The sequence below is a fragment of the Rhinatrema bivittatum genome, chromosome 8 (assembly GCF_901001135.1).
Source record: "Rhinatrema bivittatum chromosome 8, aRhiBiv1.1, whole genome shotgun sequence".
Taxonomy (NCBI): Eukaryota; Metazoa; Chordata; class Amphibia; order Gymnophiona; family Rhinatrematidae; genus Rhinatrema; species Rhinatrema bivittatum.
Genome location: NC_042622.1, coordinates 255851707 through 255875614, shown reverse-complemented (window position 1 = coordinate 255875614; position 23908 = coordinate 255851707). Strand labels below are relative to the sequence as shown.

The window sequence follows — 23908 nt, the reverse complement described above, 5'->3', positions numbered from 1 at the left end:
AAACTTGCACATTCTAAAAAGCATTTCCACCACTGCCCCTGAGTAACCTTGCTTTAAGAGCCTAGGCTTCTCAAAGGCCAAACCATAAGACAAAACTGACTTGAATTGCTGTAAAAAATTGGTCTCTGCCCTAACAACCCCCCGAGAAGTGGAGTTGCCAAGAGTCCCCCATCAGAAGACGACACAGATCTGCTTTACCATGGGGTCTGCGTGTCCAATCCTGGGCCACCAGAAGAACCACGCCTGGATGTCGAGCTATGTTCTGCAAGAAACGACCGATCGTGGGCCACAGCGAAAATGCATAGAGGAACTTCTCCTGCGGCCATGCTTAAACTAGGACATCCACTCTGAGAGCTTGAACATCCCTTGCCCAACTGTAAAATCTTTCACTTTCGCATTCTTGTGAGTTGCCATTAGATCCAGAAAGGGATACCCCCAGCCATCCACAATAAGGCAAAGCACTTCAGGAGCCAAATCCCTTTCTCCTGGATCCAACTCTTGATGACTGAAATAATCTGCCTGCACATTGTCTACTCCTACTATCTGGGAGGCTGACAGTGCCTGTAAATGAAGTTCCATCCACGGCTGAAGGACATTCATTTCTAGAGAGATTGTTGACTGAATCCTTCCTTGATGATTTATGTATGCCACCGCAGTTGCGTTATCTGACATCACTTTCACCGCCTTTCCTTTTAACCATCCACGAACTGAAGGAAAGCTAGTCAAATCGCCCCTGGCTCCAGTCGATTGAAGGACCAAGTCACCTCTATTGGAGTCCACTGCCCTTGTGCCACCAACTCCTGACAGTGTGCTCCCCAGCCCTGGAAACTCACACCCGTAGTGACCACCAGTCGGGAGACTCCAAATCCATACCTTTTTTCTAGATGCTCTCTTCTCAACCACCAGAGAAGCTTCTGCCTCATCTCTGGCGGCAAGGCCAGTGTCACATTGTTTTCCTGTAGGGACAGAGACAGGATGGAGATGGTCCAGAGAAGGGTGACCAAAAAGGTGTATGGTCTTCATCGAATGCCTTATGAGGAGAGATTGAAGAATCTAAATATGTATACCCTGGAGGAAAGGAGGAGCAGGGAGGATATGATACAGACCGTCAGATACTTGAAAGGTTTTAATGATCCAAAGTCAACGACAAACCTTTTCCATTGCAAAAAGATCAGCAGAACTAGGGATAACGATTTAAAACTCCAGGGAGGTAGACTCAGAACCAATGTCAGGAAGTGTTTCTTCATGGAGAGGGTGGTGGATGCCTGGAATGCCCTTCCGGAGGAAGTGGTGAAGACTAAAACTGTGAAGGATTTCAAAGGGGCATGGGATAACACTGTGGATCCATAAAGTCTAGAGGATGTGAATGAAGAGAAGAGGCATGGGGGTGGCTTGCGGGAATGACGGCTACTACCTGGAGATAATACCTTTATTCAATAAACATACACACGGTTAATGCGACTTCAAAATTGCTCTATACTTCAACAGCAAGAGGAAATGTGGAAAATAGGATTTGCATTCACAAAAAAGTGGGGAGTAGCTTGCTTGTTATGGCGGTTACTACCACAAACCAAATAATGCCTGATACTTCACTTTCACTGCATATCCAGCATAGCTCACTGCTTCAACGGCAGGAGGAAATGAAAAAAAGATGATTTATATTCAGACAACAACCAACAAGGACTGAATTACACAGTCTGGATAAGCATATAAGCATGGGTGTAGCTTGCTTGTTATGGCGGTTACTACCCCGAATCAATTAAGCATGATACTTCACTTGGAATACATATCCAGCACAGGTCACTGCTTCAACAGCAGGGGGAATGAAGTAAAGTGGAATTATATTCAGACAACCAACAAGGACTGAATTGCTCAGGCTGGGTAAACAAATAAGCGTGGAAGCAGCTTGCTTATTGCGGCAGTTACTACCCCTAGCCAATTAAGCTAGATACTTCACTTAGATGCAGCTCCAGCACTACTCTCTACAGCAATGGCGGGGGTGGTAGTGAAAAAGAACCATAAAGTTACTAAGGGCCAAGAGTATCGGATAAGTATGAGAAAAAAATAAGTGTGAAAGCTTGCTGGGCAGACTGGATGGGCAGCTTGGTCTTCTTCAGCTGTCATTTCTATGTTTCTGAGACCTGGAATTCCATTGAGAAAGGAGAGACCATTGCAGAGGACACATATGAGCATACAACCAAGATACAACCTCTATCATCGCGGCCATCAATCCAAACATCTGCAGATACGAACAGGCAGATGGACTGATCGCTGCACGCAGGGCCCAAACCTAACCCCAGATCTTCTGAATGTGGGACTCCAGGAGAAGCACCTTGCCTTGCGCTGTGCCAGGACCTGAAATGGTTGCAGATTACTCTTGGCTAAGTTCACTATCCACCCCAGGTACTGCAATAACTGAACCACCCCTGGTGGATACCACTCGGCTCTCTTCCAACGACTTGGCTTTGATTATTCAATCATCGAAGTATGGATCAACCATAATGCCTTCCTTTCTGAGGGCTGCAGCCATGTCTACCATCACCTTGGAAAAGGTCCTGGGTGCCGTGGCCAAACCAAAGGGCAACGCTTGGAACTAATAGTGCTGACACAAGCGCAGACAACACTGATGCTGCTTGCAAATTGGAATATGAAGGTGAGCTTCCGAAAGGTACAGAGAAGTGAAAAATTCCCCCTTCTTCACTGCTAAGATCACTGATCTTAACGTTTCCATCTGAAAATGGGTAACCCTGGAGGGCCCGAATAACCCAGAAAGAGAAATGAACCCTCTTTCTTGGGAACCATGAAGTAAATGGAATAGCACCCTAAACCCTCCTGATCCTTTGGAAGTGGAACCACTGCCTTTAGGGTGAGCAATCATTGCAGCATGTACTGGACCGCTGACTTCTTTTCTACGGAGTTACAGGGGGAAACCATAAAACGTCTGAGAGAGGATGGATAAATTCTAAAGCATATCTGACGCGCACCACTTCCAAAACCCACTGGTTGGAAGTGATGTGGGTCCATCTCTGATAAAATTGAGACAGGTGACTGCCTATCTCCGGCCCCGGAGGATGGACCCCCAAAATTTAATTGGGAGGAATACAGGGTTCCGGAGCTAGAAGTGCAGTCTTTGCCTGGCTTCTTTGGCCGAAAGGACTGATATCTCCCAAATGTCCGAGACCTTTGACTAATCGAACATCTGGAGAAGTAAAAATGCTGAGAGCTCCAAAATCGCACTATGGCTTAAGAAAACCTGGGAGTCGACTACTTATCCTCCAGTAACAGAGGAAATTTCGACTCTCCCCAAAAATCCATCATTTTCTCTAACTCCTCCCCAAGCAACAAGTGCCTCTTAAAAGGCAACTTTCTAAGGTTCGATTTTGAAATTGTATCAGCAGACCAATTCTGTAGCTACAGGAGCCTTTGGGCTGCAATTACCGAAGCCACCCCTCGAGCCACTGTGCATGCAAAATCATAGCCAGCATCCGCCAGGAAGGCAATTCCCAGCTCCAGTAATTTGGGCCGTTCTCTCTCAGAGCTTCCTGGACCTCCTGGGCTTACTGTACCCCAGCCCTGGCCATCATACAACAGCAAGTGGATATTTGGAGATTCATGGCCATCGCTTCAAAGGCCTGCTTCAAAATAGCCTGAATCTTCTGATCTAGAGCGTCTTTTAAAGCCACACCTCCTTCCACCGGAATGATGGTCCACTTTGTCACAGCACAGACTAATGCGTCCACCTTAGGAAACCGGAGTTGCTCCTTCACTTTAGGGTCCATAGGATACAATCCTGCTAAGGAGTGACCTCCTTTAAAATTAGACTCGTGCTCTCCTTTCCAAATCTATCAGCTCATGGATGGCCTCGTGCAGAGGAAAAAACCAGGACACCTTATGAAGCTGATCATTACAGGGTTCCACTTCAAATCTTTGGCCACTGCCGGCAAGATCTCTTCATACCCAAGGGCTTTCAAGGTCTGTAAAATTAAATCGGACATCTCGTCCCAGTGAAAAAGCAGCAGCATAGTTCTATGAAGCTCAGCATCTGGGAGAATCTCCCCTCTTCCAATAATGGATCATCAGTATCCCCCACCCCGTGGATTCCAACTCCCCATCTGAGTCTCCTGAAGGATCATTGTCCTCGCCTTCTTCTCTTCTTCCTCCTGGAAGGAGACAAGGACTCCCTGGAACGCTTTTCTAGGTCCCAAGGAGGGAGACTTCTGAAACTGGCGATCCCTAGCCTCTTCCCGGGGAGCTCCTTGTCCCTAACAGAAGGCCTGGAAACCCTTAAAATTCCACCCACGAAATGGCAGAAAGATCCATCCCCGGGATAGGCAAAACCTTCTTGGAGCCCACTCCCAAGAGGATTGGCAAGAGAGGGGAAGGGGAAGATTCCTCAGTTCTCTAGTAGGAGCCGCCGCCACAACCTTTGCCTGTAAAGCAGAGGGCCTCTGAGATCCCTGCAGGAGCACTCCCCTGTACAGACATCCCCCTGGGCCTCCACACACTTTTGAAACATACCAAGGGATCTCCTGGGACTAAGGATCCTCATATGGCATGCTTAGCAGATGCGACGCTTCTTCCTGCAATGCTCCCCCGATGACATATCACACTCTCTCTCTTCCTCAAAAAGCTGGGCAAATGTGTCCCACCACGTGTCTCAGCAGTTCCTGCCAATCAGAATGGTGCCTGCCGCATGTGTCTTTGCTGCTGAAACTTTGCCGTTTCTAAAATTAGCCTTGCAGCACTCCTGAATCATGCGGCTGCTATCTAAGCTGACTGCTGCCTGGCCTGCAAAAGATTGTGCTGGCACCTGCTCCCAGCATGGCTCAATGCACATGCTTATATTATTTTATTTTTTCTTCAATAAACTTTTCACAGACAAAGCTAGCAAAATAAGAAAGGCAGGGAGAGAGTAGAGGGAAGAAAGCAGAACCAGACAGAGAAGACGACTATGCAACAGGGCTGATTCCAAGCCCTCCTTACCCCTACCGGATCTCTTCTGCTGCCCGGAGGGCTAGGGCCACAGCCTTCACCTCACTCCTGTCCTATTTTGGCTTGTCTCCTAAGATTGTTTCTCAGACACAACTGAGGGAGGGAGCTATTGCTTATTGCTTCCACCATAGGTGGATAAACCAGCCTGTTCAATCCAGGCAGGCCAAGATCCACAACTTTGTCAAAATGGGGACGTACCTTGAGGTAGAACTAGAAGACTGGGAGAAAATGAGAGAGGTGGAACAACAGTGGATCAAACTAAAAGCAGCAATTACAAGAGCCATAAATCTATATATTAGAAACGTAAACAAAAGTAAAAGAAATAAGAAACCAATCTGGTTCTCAAAGGAGGTGGCTGATAAAAACAAAAAGAACGGTGCTCAAGAAATATAAAATATCCCAAAAAGAGGAACATCTGGTGAAATTGAGGGAGACAAAGAAAGACATCAAGAAAGCAAAACGTCAGGTGGAAGAAAAGATTGCCAAAGAGGTAAAGCAAGGTAACAAAACATTTTTCAGATATATCAGAGAAAGGAGAAAGGTCTGAAGTGGTACAGTGAAACTAAAAGGTGAAAACAATTCCATAAATCATCCAGCACCCTTCTCTTCCAGCTAACAGCCAACACCCTCTCCCCGCCAACAATCTCATCCAGCAAACATCCAGCACCCTTCTCCGCAAGTAATCATCCAGCACTCTTCATCTCCTGCACTCATCAACCACCCTATCATCACTCCCAGCAACCTTCCACCACTCATCTCCTCTAGCAACTATACTTCGTTCCACGGTCCTAACCATCATCCATATTACTACAAAAAGACAACATGCTTCAAACCTACCCTATCCCTATTATCCCATGCTCACCCCTCAACAGAGCCATTCCACCCATGCTCAATCTTCGCTCAAAGAGATCACTGATTCCAATTATGATCTCCCCTCTAACCCAATTCCTAGGTCTGTCTTTAATCACCTTAACCCTTCTCAACTCTCAATCCCTCTCAAAAAAATCTCACTTGCTCAACGACCATCTCCTAGACACCCAACCGGACATCTGTGCCATTACCGAAACATGGCTGAAAAACACTGATACTGCCCTAATTAATCAACTACCAATACAATTATATGATTTCTTCTCTATCCCAAGACCTAAAAAAAAAGAGGGGGAAGAATAATGTTAGCAGCAAAAAAAGAACTGAGACTATCTCAACAAGCCTTCAAATCGACGCCCAAACTGGAAATAGGTCTATTCAAATCCACCCAGCTTCAAATCTGCCTTATATACGCCCCCCCCCCCCCCCCCCCCCCGGGGCTCTTAGAATCAGACCCCTCTCCACTCATCGAAATTATAGCCAAACACATCAACACTAACTCCCCAGCTATCATTTTAGGAGACTTCAACATCCATGTTGACTCCCCTTCTCCCTCATCCAATTGCGAAGCCCTTCTCTCCTCATTCCAGGCTATGGGATTCAAACAAATTATAAACAATCCCACGCACAAGGCAGGCCATATGCTAGACCTTATATTCACGAATGAAACCATCTCGCCCATCTCCCCGCCTACTTGTACCCCCATCCCCTGGTCAGATCACTCTCTGATAGTTACAGAATTATCAATAAAACAAAAACAGACTCCCATTGTCTCCAAATCTTCTATCCAATTCAGGAAACCATGTTCCATGGATACTCTCAGCAATAGCCTTACCAAGGACCTAACTAACCTGGACCTCTCCGATGCCGACACTGCTATTAAATCTTGGCTAAATATCACGCAATCAATAGCAAACAAAATCTGCCCCACATCTTCCAAAGTTATCAATCCAGCCCGCTCTAACAAAAAACCCTGGTTTTCAACAGAACTAAGAAAACTCAAACAAGCTTTGCAACACAAAGAACAACGCTGGCGGAAGGATCCCTCCCCTATCTCACATGCTTCTTATAAAACCACAATGAACTATTATAGGACTGCCATTCTTCGCACTAAATGGGATTTCTACGCCGAAAAAATACACTGCTTCCTATACGACCCAAAAACTCTTTTCTCATATGTTGCAGCTCTTACCACCCCTGTTCCCCCGACCATCCCGGAAGAAGAAGCCCAAAACAAATCTACAGAGTTGGCAATCTTCTTCGACAACAAAATTAAAAATTGACTTGCTCCTCTGGCAACATCCAACTCTTCATCAAATACCCTGCCTCCACTTAGCCAAAATTACTCCCCCAACTATCCACATACAGAAACTAGAATCCCTTGAACCCACATCATCCTTGGAAATCGAATCGAGAATATGAAGCCTTCATCACACCCAATGGACCAAATACCTACCAAACTCCTTCTCACCATTCCCAATACCATTGCTACACCTCTGGCCGACATCATTAATTGCTCCCTCATTCAAGGTACTGTCCCTGACTCATTAAAAATTGCTTCTCTGAAACCTCTACTGAAAAAACCCAACCTGGACCCAGCCAACCCCGGAAATTTCCGCCCCATTGCAAACTTACCGTTTATAGCCAAGCTAATGGAAAAGCTAGTTAACATCCAACTCACAGACTACCTTGACTCTCACAATATTCTCTACCCTTCTCAATTCGGATTCAGGAAACACCTAAACACTGAATCTCTCCTTCTTTCATTAACAGACAACATCCTGATGGGCCTTGACAAAGTCCAATCCTACCTTCTAGCTCTCCTCGACATTTCTGCTGCGTTCGACACTGTAAATCATTCAATCCTCATCAACCGTCTAAAGGAAATAGGCATTTCTGGCTCTGCACTTCTCTGGTTCAAATCCTCTCTTTACAAAAGGTACTACAAAGTTAAAATAAATGACAAAGAATCCCACCCAGTCCCTTCTAAACAAGGAGTACCACAAGGTTCATCACTCTCTTCTACCCTGTTCAATATTTATCTACTTCCTTTATGCCAATTACTCAATAGCCTCAACCTCACCCACTATATATATGCTGATGACGTGCAGATATTAATCCCCATCTCGGACCCCATCTCCACTAAACTTTTGGAACAATTGCCTACACTCCATCAACCTGCTTCTCTCGAGTTTCAACCTGGTTCTTAATACGTCCAAAACAGAACTCCTTGTCATCTCCCCTAGCGACAATAACCCCGTCGCCAACAACGCAACTATACCACTAGCAAGTCAGGTGAGAGACCTTGGGGCCACCCTAGACTCCAGATTGAACTTCAAAAAGTTCATTGATACCACAACAAAAGAATGTTTCTTTAAGCTACAGGTCCTAAAGCAGCTAAGACCACTCCTACACTTCCATGATTTCCGTTCAGTTCTTCAAGCCATACTGTTTTCAAAGATTGACTACTGCAACGCACTACTACTCTGTCTCCCTGCCTCATCTACTAAACCTCAACAGATGCTGCAAAACGCAGCGGCCAGGATTCTTACAAACTCACGTCGTAAGGACCACATCACACCAATCCTAAAAATCCTACACTGGCTACCCATCCACTATAGAATACTCTTCAAGACCCTTACTATCATTCACAAATCTGTCTACCAGCAATCCTCACTCCAACTCTCCATCCCTCTCGAACGTCATACTTCCACAAGGCCGATCAGATCCACATACAAAGGTTCTCTTCAGGCTCCCCCAAACAAATCCTCGGTCCACAACTCCTTTCATAAACGAGCACTTTCGACAGCAGGTCCGCTCCATTGGAATTCTCTTCCTCCAGATATACGCCAGGAACAATGCCATCTCTCCTTCAGAAAAAAACTGAAAACCTGGCTGTTCGCCCAAGCTTACCATTGAAGGAGCCTCTATCAACCAATATTGACTCTCTCACCTTCCTACCCATTCCCTATCTCCTCCCTCCCTCCTCGCTCCGGTCCCTGCCCTCTCCCCCCCCCCCCCCCCACGTTTACCTCCCCTGTTTCCTCCTTCCACAGGAAATGATATGCTAATAATTGCCTATGATAAATCTCCAGCCGAATTCAGCAACCTTATGTTAACCTTTATATGTCTCACTACTTAATTGTTTTTCGCTATTTTCAGTACTCTCCAGTTGTATTAGTTTGAAATCTTTCCTTTCTTCCAACGCCCATGTTTATGCTCCCTGTTTAATGTAACTTTACCTTCTACATAGTTGTTAATTGGTTTCCCCTAGTTCCATTGTAAACCGGTACGATAAGACTTGGTCTTGAGCATCGGTATATTAAAAGAATTTAAATAAATAAATAAATAAAAAGATCAATGGGGAGAGACTGATGAAGAAATGACCAAAATATTCAACAAATACTTCAGTTCGGTGTTCAATAAAGAAGACCCTGGAGAAGGACTCCAGGGGCGATCCGGGAAACTACAGACCGGTCAGCCTGACTTCAGTGCCAGGAAAAATAGTGGAAAGTGTTCTAAACATCAAAATCACAGAACATATAGAAAGACATGGTTTAATGGAACAAAGTCAGCATGGCTTTACCCAGGGCAAGACTTGCCTCACAAACCTGCTTCACTTTTTTGAAGGCATTAATAAACATGTGGATAAAGGTGAACCGGTAGATATAGTATACTTGGATTTTCAGAAGGCGTTTGACAAAGTTCCTCATGAGAGGCTTCTAAGAAAAGTAAAAAGTCATGGGATAGGTGGCGATGTCCTTTCGTGGATTGCAAACTGGCTAAAAGACAGGAAACAGAGACTAGGATTAAATGGACAATTTTCTCAGTGGAAGGGAGTGGACAGTGGAGTGCCTCAGGGATCTGTATTGGGACTCTTACTTTTCAATATATTTATAAATGATCTGGAAAGAAATAAGACGAGTGAGATAATCAAATTTGCAGATGACACAAAATTGTTCAGAGTAGTTAAATCACAAGCAGATTGTGATAAATTGCAGGAAGACCTTGTGAGACTGGAAAATTGGGCATCCAAATGGCAGATGAAATTTAATGTGGATAAGTGCAAGGTGATGCATATAGGGAAAAATAACCCATGCTATAATTACACAATGTTGGGTTCCATATTAGGTGTCATACTAGGTGTCATAGTGGATAACACATTGAAATCGTTGGTTCAGTGTGCTGCAGCAGTCAAAAAAGCAAACAGAATGTTGGGAATTATTAGAAAGGGAATGGTGAATAAAACGGAAAATGTCATAATGCCTCTGTATCGCTCCATGGTGAGACCGCACCTTGAATACTGTCTACAATTCTGGTCGCCGCATCTCAAAAAAGATATAATTGTGATGGAGAAGGTACAGAGAAGGGCTACCAAAATGATAAAGGGAATGGAACAACTCCCCTATGAGGAAAGACTAAAGAGTTTAGGACTTTTCAGCTTGGAGAAGAGACGACTGAGGGGGGATATGATAGAGGTGTTTAAAATCATGAGAGGTCTAGAACGGATAGATGTGAATCGGTTATTTACTCTTTTGGATAGTAGAAAGACTAGGGGGCACTCCATGAAGTTAGCATGGGGCAATTTAAAACTAATCGGAGAAAGTTCTTTTTTACTCAACGCACAATTAAACTCTGGAATTTGTTGCCAGAGGATGTGGTTAGTGCAGTTAGTATAGCTGTGTTTAAAAAAGGATTGGATACGTTCTTGGAGGAGAAGTCCATTACCTGCTATTAAGTTCACCTAGAGAATAGCCACTGCCATTAGCAATGGTAACATGGAATAGACTTGGTTTTTGGGTACTTGCCAGGTTCTTGTGGCTTGGATTGGCCACTGTTGGAAGCAGGATGATGGGCTTGATGGACCCTTGGTCTGACCCAGTATGGCATTTTCTTATGTTCTTAAGGACAGTCACTAGCTGACAAGAGTATGGATGGGGGTGGAGTAAGAACATAAGAACATAAGAAAATGCCATACTGGGTCAGACCAAGGGACCATCAAGCCCAGCATCCTGTTTCCCAACAGTGGCCAATCCAGGCCACAAGAACCTGGCAAGTACCCAAAAACTAAGTCTATTCCATGTAATCATTGCTAATGGCAGTGGCTATTCTCTAAGTGAACTTAATAGCAGGTAATGGACTTCTCCTCCAAGAACTTATCCAATCCTTTTTTAAACACAGCTATACTAACTGCACGAACCACATTCTCTGGCAACAAATTCCAGAGTTTAATTGTGCGTTGAGTAAAAAAAGAACTTTCTCCGATTAGTTTTAAATGTGCCCCATGCTAACTTCATGGAGTGCCCCCTAGTCTTTCTACTATCCGAAAGAGTAAATAACCGATTCACATCTACCCGTTCTAGACCTCTCATGATTTTAAACACCTCTATCATATCCCCCCTCAGTCGTATCTTCTCCAAGCTGAAAAGTCCTAACCTTTTTAGTCTTTCCTCATAGGGGAGTTGTTCCATTCCCTTTATCATTTTGGTAGCCCTTCTCTGTACCTTCTCCATCGCAATTATATCTTTTTTGAGATGCGGCGACCAGAATTGTACACAGTATTCAAGGTGCGGTCTCACCATGGAGCGATACAGAGGCATTATGACATTTTCCGTTTTATTCATCATTCCTTTTCTAATAATTCCCAACATTCTGTTTGCTTTTTTGACTGCCGCAGCACACTGCACAGACGATTTCAATGTGTTGTCCACTATGACACCTAGATGTCTTTCTTGGGTTGTAGCACCTAATATGGAACCCAGCATTGTGTAATTATAGCATGGGTTATTTTTCCCTATATGCATCACCTTGCACTTATCCACATTAAATTTCATCTGCCATTTGGATGCCCAATTTTCCAGTCTCACAAGGTCTTCCTGCAATTTATCACAATCTGCTTGTAGACGGATCTCAGTTTACAGAAGAGAATGTATGGGAAAGAGCTAGGAAAATTGAAAATAGACAAGGCCATGGGGCCGAATGAGGTACATCCCAGGATACTGAAGGGGTTCAGAGATGTGCTGGCGGGTCCACTGAAGGACCTGTTCAATAGATCCCTGGAAACTGAAGTGTTGCCATAGGATTGGAGAAGATAAGTGGTGGTCCCGCTTCACAAGATTGGGAGGAGAGAAGGCTGGAAACTACAGGCCAGTCAGCCTCACCTCGGTAGTGGAAAAATTAATGGAAAATCTGCTGAAGGAAAGGATAGTGAACTATCTACAATAAGGTGCGTTGCTTGACCAGAGATAGTATGGATTCACCAAAGGACGGTCCTGTCAGACAAATCTGATTGATTTTTTTTGATTGGGTGACTAAAAACTAAAGAATCGAATGGAGGAAGAGTGCTCGATGTGAGCTACATGGATTTCAGCAAAGCTTTTGATACTGTCCCACATAGGAGACTAGTGAATAAAATGAGAAGCAAATGAGGGTGATGGCAACATGTCTTTGTTCTCCATCTCCATCTGATGATTGGAGTGCACAATCCACTGGTGTGGAATGGCTTGCTTGGATGAAGAGGAAAGAAGAAATGCTGCCGCACCGCTAGTTGTCCTACCATCTGCAAGAGGCAGAGAATATTGCGTTTTCACTGTGCTGCATTACCTCTATGTAGTGGCAGTGTCATGGAGAAAGCTATCTACTCTGCCTCCATCTGCTGGAAGGGGATATAGCCCTCCTATCTGAACTGGTGTACCAGGATGAAATGGAAATGAAAATGTGTTCTTACCTGCTAATTTTCATTCCAGTAATACCACAGATCAGTCCAGAAAAGTGGGTTGTGTATCCCTACCAGCAGGTGGAGTTAGAGAACAATTAGAACTTTGGTCACTGCTACATAACGAGAGTGCCACCTGCAGTCACTCAGTATTGACCTGTACCCAAGCCCATGCTAACAGAACCAAATAACGAAGGGTAGCACCCAACCAAATTTCCGGACTACCACTTCGTCGCTGGCAAAAAACCAGACCGAACAACTGCTAAAAACTGCTCCATGAATCATGTCGGCAAAAAAGTTGTTTCAAGAAAGGGGTGGGCCTCTGGACTGATCTGTGGTATTACAGGAACGAAAATTAGCAGGTAAGAACCAAGTTTCATTTCCTGAACATACCCAGATCAGTCCAGAAAAGTGGATGTACCCAAGCCACCCTACACTGGGCAGGAACCCAAAAGACCAGCACGAAGCACAATCTCCCCGAAGGACGGTTCATCAGAAGCCTTAACGTCCAATTGGTAATGTTTCGTAAAAGTGTGAATAGAAGACCACACCGCCACCCTACAGATCTCCTGAGGTGACAGTAACTGACACTCTGCCCAGGAGGTAGCCTGAGCCCTAGTGGAATGAGCTCTGAGACCAAAAGGCACCTGACACCCTCAGGCTATTTATTTATTTAAAATCTTTTCTGTACCGTTGCTAAGTTAAATACCATCGCAACAGTTTACATGAAGGCACATAAATTAATGTAGGTGGATGCGTACTATAGTACATTCTAACAAGTGCCACAAAAAGATTCAGTTACAATATATTGTTAAAGACAATCAATTGTTTAGTGAAGTAGTTCATGACCAGGTGTACCTCTAAGGTACTATTCACGGGTAAAATTCACATTCACAGTGTTTACAATTACGTTTGTTGTGATGTAGAGTTTCTAGGCTATTGTAATGCACATTCTTGGAATAGTGCTGTGCGCCGGTGCTCTCCTTTCTATTCCTGTATGTTTTCTATTCCCCAGTCTCTCTATAAAATGCTTGTTTAAAAAGCCATGTTTTTAAACTTTTCTTAAAGGTTTTGAGATCTCTTTGTAATCTGATCTCTAGAGGCATTGTGTTCCAAAGTGTGGGGCCTGCTAAAGATAAGGCCCTTTTCTCACTTGGGTTAGTCTCGCTGTTTTTACTGATGGAATGGTTAAGAGTGCTTTATTTGCCGATCGAAGGTTTCTGTGTGGGACGTGTACTCGTAATACTGTGTTTAGCCAGTCCGATTTTTCATCAAGTATTAGTTTATGTATTGTACATAGGGCTTTGTATTTAGCCAATGTAATTCCGTCAGTGTTTCAATTATATGGTCCCTCCTCCTTTTTCCGGTTAGTATTGTAGCTGCTGTGTTTTGAAGTATTTGAAGTGGCCTTATTGTTGTATTCGGGAGTCCTAGTAAAAGAGCGTTACAATAGTCCGTGCTGGAGAAAACTAGTGCCAGAAGTACTGTTCTGAAATCAGCTAATGTTAGTAGTGGTTTTAGTTTTCTGAGTACCATGAGTTTTGTATAGCCCTCTTTTACTTTTAGCGATATGTGTTGTTTTAGATTTTTTTTCTGGGTCCATTATTATTCCAAGGTTTTGTACTTTTTCAGCTAGGTCAATTTTCTGGTTGTTTTTGAGGACTATTGGGGTTTGGATGATTTCAATATTTTTCTGTTCTAAGTGTAGAAATTCTGTTTTTTTCAATATTAATCACAAGTTCCATTCAGTTTAGCAGTTGTTTTATAATGTCTAGGTACATGTTAGCTAGGTTTAATGTTTTCTCTAATGTGTCCTCGATTGGAAGAATTAGTTGGATATCGTCTGCATAAATGTAATGTAAGATTCCTAGTCCTGCTAGCAGATGGCATAATGGCAGCATGTATATGTTAAAGAGGGTTGCAGATAAGGCTGATCCCTGCGGTACTCCTGTTTTGAGATTGACTTTTTCTGATAAAACATTGTTAATCTGAATCTGAAAGAACCTATTATTTAGATATAAACTGAATCAGTTTATTGTTTTGCTGTGTAATCCAATTTCGTCTAGTCTTTTTAGTAGTATTTTATGGTTTACTGTGTCGAAGGCTGCTGCTAAGTCTAGCATTATTAGAATGTAATGTTTACCACTGTCAAAACCTCTTAGAATATTGTCTGTTAGCGAGAGAAGTAGTGTCTCAGTGCTGTAGTGCTTTCGAAATCCATGTTGAGATGGGTACAGTATGTTATTATTATCTAGGTGTTCAGCTAGCTGTTTCTGTACTGGTTTTTTTTTATTAGTTTAGCTATTAAGGGAAGATTTGAGACTGGGCGATAGTTGTTCAGAATCAGGGGATCACTGCTTTTTTTCTTTATGATAGTTTGTCATTTAGTTTTTCAATATTAAAAGGTGGTCGATATTTAAATTCTAAATATGCCACGCAAATGGCTTCCTTAATCCACCGAGATATGGTCGCCTTTGACGTGTTGTCCCCTTCTTTGGGCCACCAAAGAGAACGAACAAATGATCAGAACGTCTGAAGTCATTGGTAACCTCCAGATAACGCAATAAGGCATGCTGCACATCCAAAAGATTACGGTCTCTGTTCTGAGAAGACTCCCAGGACCAGTTAGGGAACCCCGGAAGCTCCACAGTTTGATTGATGTGAAAGGCTGAAACCACCTTAGGGACGAAGGATGGAACCATACGTAACGATACCCAATAGTCGTAAATCTGAAGAAAAGGATCCCGACAAGACAGCGCCTGCAACTCAGATCCGATGGGCTTAGCAAATGGCCACCAAAAACACCGTTTTCAAAGTCAGATCTTTCAGGGAAACTCCACGAAGAGGCTCAAAAGGAGCGCCACACAGAACTCGCAGGACTAAATTCAAACTCCAATCCGGACACACCGAACAGATGGGAGGGCGCAAATGTTTGACCCCCTTAAGAAACAAAGCAATATCCGGATGCGCTGCCAGGAAACAGCCGTCAAAGTTTCCCTGCAAGGCACGTAGAGCTGCAACTTGTACATGAAGGGAATTGAACGCCAAGCCCTTAGCGAGGCCCTGTTGCAGAAAAGTCAAGCACCTGAGGAGCATGCACCGCTAAAGGGTCGCAGAAACGCTGATGACACCATGTCTCAAAAAGCTTCCAAACTCTCACATAGGCCATAGAGGTGGTGGGACGTCTCGCCTGTAGGAAGGTGGAAATGACCTGTTCTGAATAACCCCTCAAGAGTAAACATCGCCTCTCATAAGCCAAGCCGCGAGAGAGAAGCAATTCTCCCGATCTGAAAATATGGGCACCTGACGGAGCAGATGAGTTAGATGAGCCAGCTGAAGTGGACCCTCTGGAGCCAAGCATACCAGATCCACGAACCACGGACGACGTGGCCACTCCGGCGCCACCAGAATCACTCTTCCTGGGTGCTGCTCTATGTGACAGAGAAGCCGACCTATGAGGGGCCAGGGCGGGAAGGCTTACAGCTGAATCCCCATGGGCCAAGGACCCACGAGAGCATCTATGCCCACTGAGCCCTGTTCTCGGTGACGGCTGAAAAAATGAACTGTTTTTGCATTTGCCTGCATTGCCATCAGATCCAGCTGAGGAGTTCCCCATTTGGTGCAAATGAGATTCCACGCCTCAAGAGAGTTCCCATTCCCCTGGGTCTAGTTGCTGATGGCTGAGATAATCGGCTTGCATATTCTCTACTCCCGCGACATGGGATGCAGCAATGACCTCGAGATGGTGCTCCGCCCAGGTGAACAGAAGACGTGCCTCCAGTGCTATGGCGAGACTTCGAGTCCCCCCTTGCTGGTTGATGTACGCCACCGTTGTTGCATTATCCAAGAAGACTCGCACCATTCTGCCCTGGATCCAGGGAAGAAACGCCCGCAGGACCAGACGTACAGCCCTGGTCTCGAGCCGGTTTATGGACCAGGATCTTTCCATCGCCGACCAGAGCCCTTGGGCAGTGCTGTCTGCACACACCACCCCCCAACCTGAGAGGCTGGCATCGGTGGAGATTATCAGCCAATTCCGAGTGTCCAAATCCACCCCTCGTTCCAGATTGTCCAGTGACAGCCACCATGACAGACTGGCTCTGGATTCCGGAAGTAGAGGCATTGGTAGATGGAATTGCTCCGACACCGGGCTCTAGCGAGACAAAAGTGCACGCTGTAAAGGTCTTAAGTGAGCAAATGCCCAAGGAACCAAGTCCAAGGTTGAAGCCATGGAGCCCAGGACCTGAAGATGATGCCACACTGTGGGATTGTTCCTTCGAAGAAGGGAATGTATTTGTTCCTGCAACTTCCCTATTCAGTCCGCCGCTAGAAACACTTTGCCCAGCAAGGAATCAACTTGTGCTCAGAGATAAATCAACTTCTGAGTGGGTTCAAAGTGATTCTTCTGCACATTGATTACCCAACCTAGGGATCACAATGTGAACATCACCATGTGCACTGATCTCTCGCAGTCCACCCGAGACTTCGTGTGAATCACCCAGTCGTCCAGGTACGGGTGGACCAAGATTCCCTCCTGACAAAGGAAGGCTGCCACCACCACCATCACCTTGGTGAACGTGCGAGGAGCTGTTGCGAGAACAACCGCAGAAACCTCTGGTGATTTAGCTGTATCGGAATGTATAAATACGCATCCATGAGGTCCAGAGAAGCAAGAACCTCCCCTTTTCGAACCGCAGCAATCACTGTCCTCAGGGTTTCCATACGAAAGCGAGGAACCCGAAGGCAATGGCTCACCTTCTGCAGATCGAGAATGGGCCGAAACGTGCCCTCCTTCTTGGGGACCACAAAGTACATGGAGTACCGACCTCGTCCCTGTTGAGCCTCCGGAACTGGGACAATAGCTTTGAACTCGAGAAGTCGTTGACACTTGAGGCCACTTGGGACTCCACAAAAACCTCCCAGACCGGGCGCGAGAACTCCAGTGCATACCTGTCTTTGATCACTTCTAAGACCCAGCGGTCTGATGCAATTCTTGCCCATTCCATGTAAAAGTTGGATAATCTGCCCCTGACAGCTTAGACGATGGAATGGGTGCTCGTGGCTTCAATGGGGGATTTTATTACTTCCTACACCAAGATGTCCCGAATCTCTTCCCGGCCGGCGACCTCCTTGAAAGGACTGCTGGCGCTCTGAAGCAGCTTTAGAAGCAGAAGGTGTGGAGTATCTACCTGCTCTGAAGCGTTGAGAGTCCCAAAACCTAGCTCGAGGAGGGAAGACTTTCTTAGAAGATCTTTACTCTTCCGGCAACTGATTGCCCTTGGATTCGGCCAGCAGATTTACTAGCTGATCCAGATCCTCCCCAAACAGGAGCTTGCCCTTAAAGGGTAGATTACAAAGCTGGGACTTGGAGGACAAATCCGCTGCCCAATTTCGCAGCCAGAGAAGATGCCGCGCTGACACCAAGGACACCATACCTCTCACTGAGGTCCTCACCAGATCATACAAAGCATCTGCAACATAAGCAATGCCTGCTTCTAGGCGGACGGACTGCAAAGCCCCACTGTCACCCATACCAGTCCCAACACAGACAGGCCCTATATGCATGAGGCTAGCGCAAACCGCCGCCCGAAGGCTTAGCGCAGCAACCTCGAATGCTCGCTTCAACTGGATCTCCAGCTTGCGGTCCTGCATGTCCTTAACGGCAGCCACCCCAGCAATTGGGATAGTGCTTTTTCATGACTGCCGAGACCGTGGCGTCCACCTTTGGAATCTTCAGTAAATCCAAAACATCAGACGATAATGGGTACAGTTTCGCCATAGCTCTGCCCACCTTCAAGCCAGAATCTGGAGTCTCTCCCGGGTCACTAGTTTGCGAACCTTCTTAGGCAGAGGAAAAGATGTTGTGGGACCCCTAATGCCATCAAGGACTAGATTGCCCTCGTTGTCAGACTCTTCTTGAGAAACCTTAAGTCCCAGAACTTCAAGGACCTAGGGAATAAGGGGTCTTAACTCATCCCGCTTGAACAAACGCACCACGCTGGGGTCATCCTCCTCCACAGGAGGGTCATCGGGCTCATCCGGATCATCAATATCCACATCAGCCGGATCTGGCCGCGTATCCGGGTGTGCTGCCCCTACTACCCCAGAAGCCGGCGTCATACCAGACCCCGGGATCAGATCTCATGTACCCAGAGGAGAATCCCCTGTGGGATGAGCCTGATCAGAGAGGCGCTGACGAGGGTCCGTACCCCGACCTCTTTTCTCAGGCGGGTCCGAACATGCCCCCAGGAGACTGGGCCACTTTACTGCCGAGCGTTTCCTTGCCAGGAAAGCCTGGTGCATAAGGAGGACAAATTCTGGGGAAAGCCCCTCCGGGTCCCGTCCCCCCCACTGGAGAGTCAGCTGGGGTGATATCATCAGTTCCCCCACTGAGGTTTTCCCTCACCGGGGCTAGAACAGGCGGAGAATCCTCTTCCCACGAAGCCGAAGGTGAGACAGACGTTCCCTCCCCGAGGGAGGAGGCAAGAAGCCCTGAAGAGCCCTCTAACCCCGGGGAACACGTGCATAAGGAGGCTGCATCTAATGCCTGGCCGTGTGGCCCACACCCGAGCAGGCCTGCGATTCTGTTTTCGGTCCCATCTGCAGCAGCGCGCCGATAGTCTGAAGTGAAATAGAAAAGGGCGCGAATAAAAAAAAGAAACGCTCAGAGCCATGACACGGAGAAAATTTCAGTCAGGCAGGACCAGAAAAACAAACTTTTCGTGCTGCAGGCTAAGAGACTACCGGCTGAGGAGAAAAAAATGCGCACAGCCGTGCCGCAGGAAAGGAGCCTGTCTATAGTGAAATCGCAAGGCCCCGAAGCAGGAAAGCAGCAAGTAAACCAGGCACATGGAGAAAAACTCACCTTTGCCCTCAGAAAATGACCCAGAGCCCCGGGAGCTGAGGGGAACACTGCTGACAGCATCCCCAGCCGGCCTTAAAAGACCCGGTCCCTCCTGCATCTCTCCTTACCTCAGCACTGAAGACTGTCAGTCAGCCACAGTGAAAACAGCTTTTTTTTTTTTTTTTTTAAATTAAACTTTACCAAGACACAGAGAAAAGCTGTTGCAGGAGACAAGGGAGCAGCCATAGCAGAGACGGTGGTGAGTAGCCAGGATCCCCGGTCGTCAGACACTGAACTCTGGCACTGAACCCTGACAGGAATATCCAATTCCCCGGACGCTCGGCTTCTACTGAGGGATGGCCCACGAAGGTGCCCATAAACCTCAGGAAGCGACTGTAAACCAAAAAATTAAATTCAAACTAACTAATTAAAAAATATAACTAAAGACTGCAGGTGTGCATCTGTACCACCCGCTGGAGTCAGAGAAATACTGAGTGACTGCATGTGGCACTTTCGTTATGTAGCAGTGCCCAAAGTTCTAATTGTTCTCTGACTCCACAACTCACTTTTCTGGACTGATCTGGGTATGTTCAGGAAATTGGTTATTTAAGAACTCTTTCAGGACTGCGACTTACTGGACTGCTGGTATCTCGGCCCTGGCTCCCCTTACTGTTCAAGCTTCCGATTTCTGTCTGGGAGCTGGACTGGGACATCCCTTCAAAGAATGGCCTGCAGTAAAAGAAAAGCAAAGTTACCATTGGATGGCGCTGTGCTAATTCTTCTATGGCATGAGGAGGAAACAAATGGCAGATTAAAAACCCCACTAGCCATGCATAATTCTCCCTTGTTTTATTAGGACTGCATGCAAATAAAGGTTAGCAAAACAAACAAAAAAAAACAAACAATGCAATTTTACTGGATTAATATAATACATTTCTTGACTAGCTTTCAGAAGCTTTTACTCCCACTCCCTTCTTTAGGTCAGAAACAGACTGCATACTGGATCCTTAATAACAGCCACATTGAAAGCAGTAATGTGAAGCTGTACATGCTAGTTGATTGATTGGAGCCACATGAGAAGGAATACGGGAGATGCTGTATATGCAGGCTCACTGATGAGAACTGGATGGGAAGGAATAAGAAGAGAGGCTCTATACAGGATGCTCCCCAGTGAGAGTGGGAGAGGAAGAAGGCTGTGCATGATGGTTCGCTGACAAGAGCTGGATGGGAAGAGTAAGAAGAGAGGCTGTGCATTATGGCTTACTGATGAGAATGGCTTGGGAAAAGCTGTACTCACTTGAGTTTGGGTTTGGGAGTACTGAGGAGGCTCTCTGTCTCTTCCATCTCTGGGCCGCTGTCACTGGGGTTGTACATTTCCAAGCTATCATACAACTCATCCAGGTCCTCCTCCACCTCCCGGATCTGCTCCCGGGATACATGCTCCAGCCCAAAACCCACCTGAGAGGAGAAAGAGAGAAATGCCAGCTCTGTGTGAGGTGCACCAAAAAACAGAGCAGCAAGGTATGGAATATTTGCTCCAGCGACTCATTGCCAGCTATTAAAAACCGTAATGCAGGGAATAGAATTCTAATTCTCACTAGGACATGCAGAAAGTGAATCAACTTTTTCTTTTTAAATGTAGGCTTTCAAAGCAGCAGCAAAAGTCTAACCACTAGGATCTTGAGTCAATAACTACTGTATATGTCCCTTCATTTCTGGATTGCCAGTGAATTTCCCAAGTTACATTCACTTTTGTGTAAGGCCAATAAAAAAAGTGTGTATAACTATGCTCCCACATACATTTTTCCCCAGCCACTCATATGCATCCCCTCACACATATCCACAAACATACATACCCATACATATGCCCTCCTCTCTCCCTTCACCTCCATCCCCTCCACACATTCTTGTATCAGGAATGCTATTTGGCCAGCAGCTCAGCACTAACAGACTTCCATAATGCAAGAGTAAGGGATAGGCTCATTTATAGTCCAAAGAACACGCTGATGGGGAGTATGGGGCACAGGAATGCAACTTACTTCATCTGAAACCTTGAATCTTTTCAGCAAGGCCACAAATTTCTGTTTAATATTCGGTTGCTGTGCAGGAAAAATAAATGTCCAGTTTACTTTCACACAACCCAAGAAAACAAAAGAAATGCAATAAGGAAACTATCTTCAAGGAAACTATTTGCGTCTCGGCCAGCCAATAAAGCAGAGATGCTTACCTGTCACAAGTATTCTCCGAGGACAGCAAAATGTCAGTCTTCTCACATAGATGACAACATCCAATGCAGCTTGGCATGCAAAACTTATGTAAAAGTTTCTAGAACTTTGACTAAGCCTCACTGAGCATGCCCATGGCATGCATTATACCACACGTCCATGCAGGGTCCCTTCAATAATAATTTAGCTAAGAAAATCCATGAAGCAGAGACCGAACTCCACAGAGAGGTGTGTGGGTCTCGTGAGGACTGACATCCTGCTATCAAGAGAATACCTGTTACAGGTAAGCAATTCTGCTTTCTCTGAGGATAAGCAGGATGGTAGTCCTCACACATGGGGGAATCCATCCCTATAGGCAGCACGCCAATGGAAGAAAAAAAAAAAGACAAGAAAACCAGTGGCAACGGGACAAAATATTTTTTTGTCAACAGGCCTTTTTTATATGTATATACCCTAAAGGGGACAACCTGGAACAAAAGCTATGGACCCTAGGTGGGAACAGAGTTGGGTTTTACACCTCAAACAAGTTTAGGAAGACAGACTGGCAAAACCTGCTGCCACTTTGGCCATCCCTGTCCAAACAAATGTGCGATGTGAATGAGTGAAGAGAACTCCAAGTCGCAGCCTTGCATATCTCCTCCATGGGGACTGATCGAAAGTAAGCCACTAATGCTGCCATGGCTTGAATAGAGTGAGTCTTGACATGGCCCATGAGATTCAAGCCTGCTCGGCATAACAGGAGATGCAATCTACTTGGCCAATTGGAGAGCATCTGTTTGACAATGGTGATCCCCAGCTTGTTCTAATCAAAAGAAACAAAAGTTGAACGGACTTTCTATGGGGGCTTGTCTGCTTCAGATAGAAGGCCAAGGCTCTCTTGCAGTCTAAACTGTGCAGGGCTTGTTCAACTTGAGGATAATGAGGCCTGGGGGAAAATGTTGGAAGAGCAATTAATGTTGGAAGAGCAATTAAATCGAAAGAACGTAAAGAGCATTTACGTTCTTTCGATTTAATCCCCTGCTTCTTTTCTATGCTCCAAGTTGTATTACTCCCTTGTTTTATTGTAACTGCATACCTTAGCCTTCTCTTGTTTAATGTTTTATTATTATTATTACTACGATTATTATTATTATTATTATTATTAATAAGATAAATATTAGTTTTTACCTTTTTTGTTACCTATCCACTTGTTAATTGTAAACCGACATGATGCGATATCTATTGTGAATGCCGGTATAGAAAAACTTAAAATAAATAAATAAATAAATAAATAAATTGACTGGTTAAGATGGAATTCCAACACCACCTTAGCAGGATCTTAGGCTGCGTATACAAGACCACCCTATCATGACAAAGCTTAGTGTAAGGTGGATAAGCCACTAAGGCCTGAAGCTTGCTGAGCCTGCATACAGAATTGACCGTAACCAAAAATACAACCTTCCAGGTCAGGTACTTCAGGTCACAGGAGCGCAGGGGCTCAAAGGGAGCTTTCATCAACTGGGACAGAACCACACTGAGGCCCTACGACACAGCAGGAGGTCTGATTGAAGGCATCAAATGAAGCAGATCCTGCATGAAATGTACAACATTCAGCTATACAGAGATGGGCTTATCTTCTATATGGTGATGATGTGCACCAATTGCATGAAGGTGAACCCTGATTAAGTTGCTCTTAAGACCAGCTTCCGAGAGGTATAAAAGATAGTCAAGCAGTTTTTGTGTGGAGCAGGAGAATAAATTTAGGGCCTCATGCTCACACAACACAGCAAACCTCTTCCAATTCAGTCCATAGGACTTCCTAGTGGAAGGCTTTCTGGAAGACAAGAGGACCCGAGACACATCCTCTGAAAGGCCAAGGGTTGTAGAACCAAACTTTCCACATCCAAGCGGTAAATGAGAGGGACTGGAGGTTGGGATGGTGCAACCTGTCCTGAGCCTGACTGATGAGATCTGGGTAAATTTCCAGTCTGATCGATTCCCGAATTGACATCTCCCAAAGGAGTGGAAACCAGATCTGTCGTGGCTAATGGCGGGCAATGAGGAAGTCTTCTCCTACCAGTAGGAACTAGAGAATGCGCATACAGAAGTCCCTGGTCCTAATGAAGGGCAAACATATCAGAGATGAGCTTGCTGTGTGCCCTCTGCATTCCAAGGAGCCATGAATAGATCCACCTCTGGAGTACCCCAGAGAGAGAAGATCCGATTCTCTACTGATTCGTCCATGGGGTCTTACGGATTGATTCAGTCTGGCTAGATAGATGGCCT

At 45.5% G+C, this 23908-nt stretch overlaps 1 protein-coding gene across 2 annotated transcripts in view; it reads right to left on the bottom strand.

The window, feature by feature from the left end:
• The window catches only part of PACS1 (phosphofurin acidic cluster sorting protein 1), a 478069-nt gene that overhangs the window by 261438 nt on the left and 192723 nt on the right, over nucleotides 1-23908 (bottom strand). For both annotated transcript variants that reach the window (XR_003858449.1, XM_029614641.1), the window contains exons 8-10: nucleotides 21458-21517; nucleotides 20716-20876; nucleotides 20054-20147 (exon numbers count right to left, since the gene is read on the bottom strand). Coding sequence is in view for 1 of the 2 variants with exons in the window: in XM_029614641.1 (XP_029470501.1) it covers nucleotides 20054-20147; nucleotides 20716-20876; nucleotides 21458-21517 (315 nt within the window). In the remaining variant the exon portion in view is untranslated. The remainder of the gene's footprint in view (nucleotides 1-20053; nucleotides 20148-20715; nucleotides 20877-21457; nucleotides 21518-23908) is intronic.